The 12,131-nt window shown below is 32.4% G+C and overlaps 1 protein-coding gene across 1 annotated transcript; it reads right to left on the bottom strand.

Moving 5' to 3' along the window:
- Positions 1 to 330: 330 nt before the first annotated feature.
- On the bottom strand, positions 331 to 933 carry LOC124358423. Its single transcript, XM_046810720.1, has one exon. The coding sequence runs from the start codon at positions 931 to 933 to the stop codon at positions 331 to 333; it is 603 nt and encodes a 200-aa protein (XP_046666676.1).
- Positions 934 to 12,131: the final 11,198 nt, after the last annotated feature.

Below are 12,131 nucleotides of genomic sequence, written 5' to 3'. Positions count from 1 at the left end.
CCATTAAGTGAAATGCACTTGTCCCAGCGCCTTTGCCATGCCTGGAAAACGTTAGAGAAGCCATCCTTTGACATGTTCTTCAGGATCACCTCCAAAGCCTTTACTGCATCCTGTTCCGAATCAAAACGACGTCCCTTTAATTCCTTTTTTGCAGTAGGAAACAAAAAAAGTCACAGGGCGCAAGGTCAGGACTATAAGGTGGGTGGGGCACGACCTTAATGTTTCGTTTGGCCAAAATATTCTGTCACAACATGTGCAATGTGAGGCCGCGCATTGTCGTGATGAAGTTTCCAGTTTCCTCGAAGTTCTGGACGCTTTCGAGAAATATGATCATTCATTAATGTAGCCAAAACTTGTTTTGCAATAGTCTCCATTGATTGTCTGTCCACGTGGAACTGAATGAGTGTACACCATTCCTTTATAGTCAAAAAAAGTAATGACCATTGCTTTGTTTGCAAATTTGGTTGCCCTAGCTTTCTTCGGGCGACCTTCATTTTTTTCTACCCACTCAGTGCTTTGGATTTTCATTGCAGGGTCATACTGATAAACCCAGGACTCATCAGCAGTGATTACACTTTTCCACCAATCCCTATCTTCTTCAACGAACCGCTTCCACTCAAGGCAAACATCGACACGGTTTTGTTTTTGTTCAGGTGTGAGTAAACGAGGAATCCAACGAGCACACACTCTAGACATGTTAAGATTGTCTTTTAAAATTGTGAGAGCACTACCTACCGATATGTCAAGGAGTTCAGCAATCTGTCTGACGGTCAGACGTCGGTCGGTTTTGATCATTGCCGCTGCTGTATTGATGATTTCCTCAGTGAGAGCAGTAACTGGGGCACCATCTCCTCCCTGCAACTCTGGGTCCTCTCTTCCCTTCCTTAAAATCTTTGAACCAGCGAAAACAGGAAGCACGAGACATTGCGTCATCCCCAAAAGCTTGCTTTATGTCTTCATAAGTGTTAGTCGCAGTTTTGTTGAGTCTAACACAAAACTTAATCGCATATCGTTGTTCACGCAAAACTGGACATGATTAAAACGTTGGAGGCGGCACTTACCAAGCTGATGTTCAAATGAGCACTGATGGCTTTGTGATAGAGATAAAGCAATTCAATGTCTGTTGGTAAACAATAGGGTCCAAAGGTATTGGAAAAACCTGGCATCATGTCTTATCAGAGCAGTATGGGGAAATCCGGGCCCAGTCTCAGTCTTTATTGAACAACCCTCGTACATTTAACGGTCAGGCACTTAAATACATTTCTCATATGTATTACTTAACCATAGACAGAGTCTCAAGTGGCTACTCAGTTTCTTAGTCTAGTTGTTCAACGATGATATGACATTACGTATGTGTCTGACAAATAATATTTAGTTTATCGAGCTAAAACTCATAAAATAACAAAGAAAATATCGGTCTATATAGTCAAAGACATTGTTTTCTACCCATTTCCACCTCCACGAAAACTGGCGTGATAAAGATGGACTTGTATGGAAAAATTAATATAAAGAAATAAAAATATAAGGGGGCTAATTAAATTCCTTTGTAAGTACACAAATCATTTATTAACATCAAAAGAATTATGGTTTTATAAGATATCTTCGTCGAGAAGCGTTTCAGAAACATCACAACGATGCCTAAAATCACATACATTATCAATAAAAGGGAGCCTCTCTAGGTAAGTATGTAGGTTGATAAATAACAAAAATTCAAAACCATTTTCCTAATTCAGGGTAACATATCAGACAATCAAAATATGTTCAACAATATGTCAAGTTTAGGATAAATGTTCTTGAAAAAAATGTAAGATTTAAAAATGTAAAAAAATGTAAAAACTAAAAAACTGAATTTGATAACCTAGTGTTTTTTTATTAAACTATTTGAATGAGCTATATTATTGAAACACGTTGTATAGACATAAGAGATACAAAATTTTGTATATATAACGAATGAATATTATTATTATCCTCCACCGCTTAGAAAAAAATACATACAAATAGAGTGCTATCATACGAAATTCAGCATGTTATTTATATTCATAGAGTGGAAAGGAGGGTAATATAGGTGAAGTTAAAGGCCATTGAAACTATTGATTTCAGCCGACACTTTAATTTTTCACTCTGATATATGCATCCTATCTAGTTCAAAGGAACATTTTTAATTTGATCACGTTTACCTACCTAGTCGTGTGTATGAATATACGTTAAAATTACACTATAAAATTAGTTTTTAAACCTGTTGTACACAATCATTTTAACATTGGTTTATCCACTGTATTTCAAATCAAAAGTTATATTTTAATGTTTTTCAATGCGGAGGAAAATACGAAAGCTCCCTACTCTGATGTCTCAAAGTTTATCGACAAGATTAAATTACCTCAAAGTGCTTCTACATGTTATCCTCAGAGAAGCTACTCTGAATAGTTAACTTAGAACGTCAGCACATTTCCCCAATTAGGGACATTCCTTTATAGGTGTGAAGTTTCGATATATTTGTTTCTAATTAATTACATGTATGACTCAAAAATAGAAAACAATTAATATAATTTTTTTCATTTAGAATGTAAGTTGCCAGTCTATTTCATTTGTACCTAATTCTCGTGTAAATATAGTATTTTTGGTCATTTATCAGCCATAAATACAAGTACAATGCCTGTTTAGATATTATTTTACTTAGTGGTTAAGAATTGTTACAAAAATTACAAAACGTATTTTAAAGTATTTTATAAGTTATTAACAAGGAAATTACTTATTTACTTTCACGTACTAAAAGCAGTATACCGGATGGCCTAAAAGTAGGTAACCAGTTTATATACTTAATTGTTACGCCTCTATTTATAAAACATATTCCTTAGTACAATTAGTAATTTACTTTTACATACTTTAATTATCCATACTAAATACTTTAATACCAAACAAAAAGCACGTTATTAAAATTTGATAGCTAAGGTTTCCAATTGAAGAAAAGAGAATTTATATTTGTCTACGAGTTGACCAAGAGGACTGGAATCCTACATGAAACTATTCCCCTAATTCCTCCATATCTAAATTGGAAATGGTAAACAGAGTCTAATGAGATTCGGTCCGAGCCAGGATGCTATCCGCTGTGGGATGAAGTCGAAAACGTACATGCTGAAAGGGTCTGGCGTGAATTTAACATTTTTTAATTACTGTAAACCATATCTTGTATCGTTTAATACCTTTCGAGATTAATTTAAAGTATAGAAATGCATTCAATGTAGATTTTTAAAACTACAATTATCTTTATATATAAAACACAAATCTGTCATTCATAACTATTTTTTTTTATTTCTCGTCATCACAGAAAGATTAAAAATGTTTCGTATATTCTTCATGGCTTAAATAGAAAAACTAAAACTTTTCATAAAGATAAAATATCCATAGGGGTTAAAATAAGGTTGCATCCCTAGAGTACCTATATTTTGTTTTTCAACTTCTCGTTGTCCTAGATAAATTAAGTTTGACGTTCACGGTTATTATGCCCTCATCCGACTACCCACATCAGAAATACCTTATAGATTAAAGGGTATGAAGTAGTCATTTTTTAACTAATTATACATTTATAGACTAATTAATTATTCTATTTTCTTTAGGAGGTTGTTAATGGGAACGGGAGCTTACTTAGGTAGCTTACTACGGTACTTACGGAACTTAGCTTACTTAGGTACTATGGTACCGGAAGTAGAGTCAAATGGCGAGAAATTGTAATTTGTTTACTGAAGTATTTTTTTCAAACCAACTTTCTCGAAGGCAACAATTATATCTATATAAAGCAAGATGCTAGAACGGAAGTAGATTATTACGACTTTAATTATGAAGTTCTAACCGAAGAATACTTTCAGACCTACGTATGTATATTTTGTTGATTGTGGCAATATTGCAAACGCTACTGGGCACCAGAAATGAAATAGATCAGTAGATTACAGGGGCTGAAATTAGAAAAGTTTGTACTACATTAGACTTTACCGACTAAGTATTTATATAATTTTTAATGATGGCACAAGGCAACCTCTATTACAACGTGTGAGATTCTATTGCTTCAACTTGCTTCTTCACACGTAAAGCCTAGAATAACAGCCAGTGAAAATTTTATTTAACATTTAACTTATTTAACTTCTAATACAATGAACACTAAAATAATGCACACCATAAACATGTCTTCGTCCAAGTTAATATTATTTTAGACCTCCAACATAACACATCATAAGTGCTTTCACTAAGATTACTACGGCACACGTAGTGTTATTACACTCTGTCGTGAAATGCTAAAAGTGTTACTAAAAATGTTGGAGCTATTCATTCAAATATGGAATTTTTCTAAGAAATTTGTTTATTTCATTGGCACAAACAAAACAATATGTCACTATTCAACTCCAAAACATTGATATTTAAAGATAAAATTCAGTTATTTTGAAATGTTTCAGAAGCCTGGAATATCTCTCAAAAAGTCTATTATGCTATTCAAAATGGAATCAGTAGAAACTCGCGTACACTCCCAGCAATTTTATTAAATTTTAAAAATCTCTAAACTTTAAGCTTAAATATAATTTTTATCTGTTTACAACTTTATTAACAATAATTACGTAAGAAATATCGATAAAATATCTTATTAAATTACTATAAACATAATATTGATTCAATAATTTCTTAAAAGAAAACAAAACGGTCCTTTTAGGTTAGCGTTCTGACATAAAAGCTCGGATAAATGTGTGGTAAGAAAGCAAGTGAGAGCCAACAGAGTAAGGTAAACATAGGGGAGGTACAATTCCGTCAGTTGTTCTCCATTGGATATTTAGCGATACCAGGAATACATCACTATAATGTACGCCTAAATGTGTTAATAAATAGTCCTACTGGCTCAGTCAGAAGAAATGGGCAGATTTCTTTGCTACTAAAATAACAATATATTTGTTATATAATTTAAATTTAGCCTATGTCTGGGAAATCGTCCGAGATACAAACAAATCGTGAATTACAAATGTTTAGGAAATGTTGTTGCATGTCTTAACACTTTTAAATTTTTTTATAGTTCCATACGAAACTGAGCTTTATTAATTGAGAAATTTAACGGCCGTCATATTAGAACGTAACGGCGCGCCAAGTTGGCTAAAAACATGGTCAATATATTTACAAGATAAATTATTTTGTCAAGGTTAACTTAATTTAAAATCTATATAGATTTGATAATATAATTATGGATCACAAAAAACTGGATGTAAATTCGATGATCTTCACGTTGTATCATTTTTGGGGAACACGCATCAACAAAGTTTGAGAATTATCTATACTGAACACTGACAGCCGATTTATAAATTGTTATTATGAATGAGTTATTCTTGTAACAAGCAGGAGGGTACATACATAGTGCATGCCGAATCTGATAAAAGTAGCTGCCCTTGTATATTTTTAGCTCCTTTTAATTGGCACATAAAAAAACAGATAAATACGCAGCACATACTAACATCGTATCTCAATAGTATACTGTAGTTAGATGAAAAAGAATCACATGCATTAGCTATACTTTCTTGACCTGGTAGTTATCCCCAAGAGTTATGTTAGGAACAATTATGTCTTGTAAAGAAAATATACCCTTTATCTGTAAAAGTTTTAATAGATTCATTAAAACTATTTTAAAATATACATTTTCCATAGTCTTACAATGATTGTATGAATTAATTCCAAGAAAGAAAAGATTGACTTATTAGGTTGTTTTTTGTAAATCTACATTTGAATTATTTTTTTACAAATTTTAATCCAGTGTTTAAATATTGACTGTGTAGTTACTTCGTTTAGTCTACTTAGTTAGATTAGCTATTTACAATTCAAAAGCAGGGTGTAAATAGCATTTGGTAAAATGTTATAATTAACATTTGGTAAATATTAAGAACCATATCAAAATTAAAAATCGATCAACTAGTTAAATTTTTGATTAAAATATTCAACAATTCACAAATCACAGAAGCAAAGAAGCGTGGATGTTCTAAACCAATGTTGGTGGGTTACTTAGGGGTAGTGTCCGATTTCGTTCCTTTATAAATTATGAATTTGTTGAAAACATATTATATCTGCGCCAACACAAAACTTTTTGCTCTAGTATATTTTTCAGTATTGAATATAAAATAGATATTAGTGTAAAAAATATAGTAATTAAAGTATGAATAAAGCTTTTGGGCTTTATTCATAAGTTTAGAAAGGTATAGGAAAAGTTTCTGACACTTTCTTAAATCCTCATATCAGGCTTGAAGTTTCTAAATCTTTATAAACCCTAGCATTATTTATTGGTGTTACACTGTTTACGCCATATTAAATTTACATCGTAACAAGTGTAAGAAGTTTCTGGAGTCGTATTAAACAACAGACGTATTATTGTGTCTTTTTCTAACATTTGACATTTTGGTCATGACTCAGTGTATTATAATATTATAATCTGCTTGGAATATAATTTACTTATCTCTCATATTTCTGCATTACTAAAGGCAGAGTAAATTCAGCTTACCAAAATATTTTCCCCAGTGACGTTTTGTGTTGTCCAAACAAACTGAGATAGAAATCTTTTATCTCACATACGTCGAGGCATTTTCTTTAGATGGGCAGAGTAAATACAGTACGACATTCTTTTATTTATGTTCACTAAAATACACTGTTGTAAATTAATGTATAAAATGTGGCCAGTTTTTTATATCTATACTTTAATTTCGTAAAAAAGGCAAAACAATAATTAAATAGTTATTTCGAGCTTGCGATATAAATTTTATTATTAGTCAAAAATATTAATTTGTGATATAATACTAAATTTTTAATTAATTGATCTTATTATTCCTCTTATTCAGATACTTACTTGTAAGTGTGAAAAGTATAAATATAAATATTTTAGGACTGATGATTGACTTTTTAATTACTGTTAAACGATGTTACAGTAGTAATAAATAGCATTTAAAGGCCTAATACTCATTAATCACCACCTGATTATGTAACCATATAAAGTTTGAAGTTATATAGTACATACTTTATTATTTCAATACACATAACTAAGGTACATAATAATAAATTATCACTTAGAAACTGTTAAAGATATATCTAATTTTTTTATCCTTTTTCCAATTATTTCCTTGCATTCGCATTATATAATATTAACGACTAATTTCAGATCATTGAAGTTAGATCTGACCTAGCCATAGTTTTTCATTTACATGCTTAAACTTTTTTACTGGGCAAAGTTAAATATCTTAAGTTACCATCACCGCTTTTAAAGTTGAATAAGTAAATAATATATCGAAAGAAAGGAATCACCTTACAAAGACTGCTTCGCTTTGGTAAATTTGCTTAGAACTTCCCATACATGTGAATTGTTCGCATATTCAAAAATGAGGAAATTTACTTTATTTCCTTAATTATTTTAATACTGTTGATGGGCAGTGCTAGTGGATGTCTATAGTACAATGTTAGTCATATCAATTTATATGACTAACATCATAGAAACTCCTGGACAAAATTAACGCAGCACTAAATAATTTTCTTTTATTACTTATAAAAATACCTTATTTGTCTTATATTGTTACTCAGGATTCTTAGCTTGATAAAGGAGATATTGTGGCCAGTTGTTATCCTTATCTAATGTAATTATCTTATCTTAATGATTACAGAATTCTAATAGTGTGTTATGTGGACATGTACAAACCTTGCTCTTTTCCATAATGTGACTCACTGAAAATGATTTATCAGGGTAATGACATTTCTCCTCTCAGTCTGCGCCTGAGTTTACTTTGTGGTGGAAGTGCAACAGCAGTATGCCTCGATTCTTGACACCGAGAGAAGCGGCTAGAATAAGGTTTTTTGTACAGCAGGGGCGTTCGTATAGAGAAGTTGCTGCTTTGTTTGGCATACACAACACAACTGTTATGAGAGTGGTTCAGCGGTTTCAAGAAACCAGGAGCGACAATAGGAGGCGAGGTCAGGGCCGTCCTCGGGCTACAAGCGAAGCTGACGACCGTTTTGTAAGGCTAAACGCATTAAGAAATCGTACTTCAACAAGTACAGAGCTGCAAGCCATGTTAAGAACAACTTGAAATGTCCAAGTTACAAGTAGAACTATACGCCGACGTCTCCATGAAGGCACATTGAGCAGCAGAATACTGCCAGAGGCCCACTTCTCACCAAAAGGCATCGAGTAATGAGATTACGGTTTGCTCAAAATCATGTCAATTGGACTGTGGATGATTGGAAGGCAGTCCTCTTCACTGATGAAACAAGAGTCAGTCTGAGGTCTCCGGATGGACGAGAGCGTGTATGGAGAAGGCGTGGAGAACGTTTCGCTCAGGCCTGTTTCTCACCTCAGGTACCTTTTGGGGGTGGTTCTGTTATGTTTTGGGGAGGAATTAATTATGAGGCGTGTACAGAGTTAGTAACAATAGCTAGACCAGCTCTAAATGCTCCTAGGTATGTAGAGACTATACTGCAAGAACATGTTGTACCTTTTGCACCTTTCGTTGGCCCTCAGTTTGTGCTAATGCACGATAACGCCAGACCACACAGTGCCGCAGCAGTGACAGACTACTTAAGAGAGGTTGGTATCACTACTCTGGAGTGGCCACCAAGAAACCCTGATTTAAACCCAATAGAGCATGTGTGGGACACTTTAAAAAAACAAACACGTGCTAGAAATCCACCTCCAGCAAACCTTGCAGAGCTGGAACGTGCTGTAAAAGAGGAGTGGCAGGGAATACCTATTGAAGATATCCAGCACCTCATTGAAGGTATGCCTAGGAGGCTCCTGGCAGTGATTCAGGCAAGAGGGGGTAATACCCGTTACTAAATAAGGGGAAATTAACTTTCAACTAAAGTGGAATAATTATAATGTGTTAAATTACGTAAGTAGTTAAATGGATAAATTAATTCATATTAAATTATAAATTTTATTCATTAAATCTTGACATAACTAACCATACACAGATTTTATTGAGTTTTCCTTGTCTTTTTCTCTTAAATATATTTGTTACAGCATGGTTAGAGATTTATTAATAACTTAGAAAATGAATTTAATAAGTGCTGCGATAATTTTGTCCAGGAGTGTATATTGTTCTGGTCAGTTGGGTAATTAAAATAATCACTACACACAATTTCAAATCTTATCGTTACAGTTTTAAAGTTTCTAGTAAAATGCTAATTTAAGTTTCTGTCATTTTATAACACAAGTTTTTGACGTTTCTCTAAATTCTTGGGTGAGGTATTAATTATCTCGGAGCCTCTGAACAGTTTATTGTTGCATGTGAAACTTGCAATACGAGTATTAACGGCAGTTTGATCATTATTCTAATTTACATATAACAATTACTAAAATCGATGGAAAGGTACGGATGAATTGGTGTTGATGTTAACCCTTGGGGAATATTTCTATAACCATGACAATAGACTATCTGATACTTTATTTGTATAAATATAAATAAATCAAATTTTACTCAACTGGTAGTATTTGTTAATAGACATCTATTAGTACTTAATTGTATTGATTAACTGATCTAAATTAAGATAATTTCAGAATTGCGATGTCAGACAAAAAGTGTAAGGCTCAGAAAGAAAGAGGTCCATAGTTTTGCTGAGCAGTTCAGAGTAAATATTTCCTTCGCTGACGTCATGTGTTGTCCAAACAAACTGCAAGAGAAGTCTCTTTTATCTCCCAAACTTCCAGGTAAGTTTCTTTATCTGAAAAGTAAGTGCAGCTCAACATTTTATCGTTTACTTTTAACAACAACCATCCCAGTAGACTACCGTGTTATAATCTGCTTCGTTCTTATAATCTGTATTTGGTTAAACTGTTACAGCAAGACAAATCCATTTACCTAATGCAACCCTTGTTGTGTACACATTACGCAAACTAATTAGTATTTACTGGTAATTGTCTGCACGTGATGAATGACTACATTTGCAATCAACCGATGACGTTTTTCCTCTTATTCAGATATATCTACATAATCGTAAGACTAAAAATACCCTCAGCTATAATTTAAAATATGTCCGGTGTATGGCTTTGCTGTTATTTATGACACAACTAAGATAGTTTTATGACGTAATCAGTAGCCTTTATAAATTTTATAAAAATAACTGATGCATCACTACGTAAAGATACTGTGTTTAAATTACATAGCACGTATTTTTATAACTAAAATAAGCTAAAACATTAGGCCTAATAATACACAATTATAAATAGGATTGCTTCTTCTGAACACTGTAAAACCAAATCATAACTAGTTGACACATTAAACATGTTGACTTAGTAGTTATTTTTTTACTATTTTTAAATATATTTACGGTCTGCAATCATTGAATGACCATGTTTAACTATTGTAACTTGTTGTTTTTAGAAAGTCGCTGAAAAAATTTGAAATTTTTTAAATCTCACAGCGTTGTAACTCTGAATACAGCCATTCAGTAGTGTTACGATATTTTCAATTTTTCGTATCTCTGGGAACTACGCTACCTACAGAGTTTTTTATGAGTGTGATATCGTTAGTAAGTGATTAAGTGGTAATAAAAATTAAGTGGAACACTGTAGAGATGTTCCTGTTATTCTAATAATACAGAAAATTATCTTGTGTCATGTTGTCATCTCTCATATATAAAAGTAGAACGTTTCCATTGAGTTAATAACCACATTGTTTTTAATATACCATAAACAGTGTTAAATACTTAATTAACCTATTTAGTTTTGATATGTTATACTAAGTTATGTTTAAAGAGTGTTAACACAAAACCTGATATTTTCATGTAAATAATAAATACGGCAGAAACTCTGCTAAAGATTTCAAACTGAAGTTAAAGCGAAAAGTTACGTCTTTACATTAGTTTAATTCCTCATTTAATGGAAATATAAAAATAGTTGAGGTCTTAAAGACTCTATTTGGATTAATATTGCTAAATTTCAATATCGTATTTAATTCTATTTCATGATATATCGCTGAGAACATTTATTGAACTAATTATTATAATGAAAATGTTAATGTACCATAATAAGTAGTTCCAAGACGAATCAGTGAGTCGATTTGAAATTTGAGATTAAATTTTCTAACAATATTCATTGCATAAAAAGTAAAATAGAAATATAAAACAAAATTATACTTCCTATTAAAGTAACTCAATAAATAATGTGTAGCTCAGATAAGATATAGTGTTTAAACACATATACATGTTTTAAATACAATGATAAGTAAACAAAGTGACTTCGAAAATAAAACACTTGAAAATAAAACTGAATTTGATTTGGAATAAAATACCTAATTATGAATTCCACATTAATCAAGTACACAAAAATAATTGAACAAAATAAAAGTTACTTAAACCCAATACCATGAAAAGTTGAAAACGGTGCAAAATTTTAAGAGACATATGTAATAGAAAATTAATTACAAAGTTATGCGTTAAAATCATCCCCTCTGATTGCAGACCTTTAAAATATAACGAGTAATATCTCATGAGCAACGAAAGAAAACTTTCACATTTAGAATTTTACTTCGCAGTAATTGATATGATAACTTTTGTTTTAAATGCTGACTACTAACATCCACAGAAGTTTGTGAGACCCTTTTGTAAACACCCTGTTCGCACGCACGCACGCTCACGCTCACACACACACACACACACACACACACACACACACACACACACACACACACACACACACACACACACAACACACACACACACATAAAACATATAGGCTTATTTGTGTAATAAAATTGTAAGTTATATTTTTTTATTTTTGCAGTTTTAGGTTAATTAGGAAACGCTGTGTCAACAGATGAGTGTTGCCCAACATTATTAGCCAGCAAAGCGGCAAGGTATTATTTATGTTGCAGCTTTTGCTAACGAGGCTTGATTTTGGAATTATAAACCAACCAGTACCAATTTACTCACGATGCACAATACAGGGTACATTAAGACTAAATAAAAGTGCAACCGACCTTTGGATATACGAGTTGGTCTCCATATTTATAATCCATTTACTCTCCAACCACTTGAAAATAATCAACTATTCTTCACCGATCTTGTAAAAATGTCTCTTTTTTCAAACTAGGAGTGGTATTTCATTAAGTATCAGAACACTTCCTACTCCACTC

This window comes from Homalodisca vitripennis, chromosome 3 (genome assembly GCF_021130785.1).
Source record: "Homalodisca vitripennis isolate AUS2020 chromosome 3, UT_GWSS_2.1, whole genome shotgun sequence".
Classification (NCBI taxonomy): domain Eukaryota; kingdom Metazoa; phylum Arthropoda; class Insecta; order Hemiptera; family Cicadellidae; genus Homalodisca; species Homalodisca vitripennis.
This window is presented reverse-complemented; position numbering and strand designations above follow the sequence as displayed.

Bases quoted from the DNA above. Each gene is read 5' to 3' on its own strand.
- LOC124358423 (XM_046810720.1), bottom strand. From the start codon at position 933: ATGACGCAATGTCTCGTGCTTCCTGTTTTCGCTGGTTCAAAGATTTTA.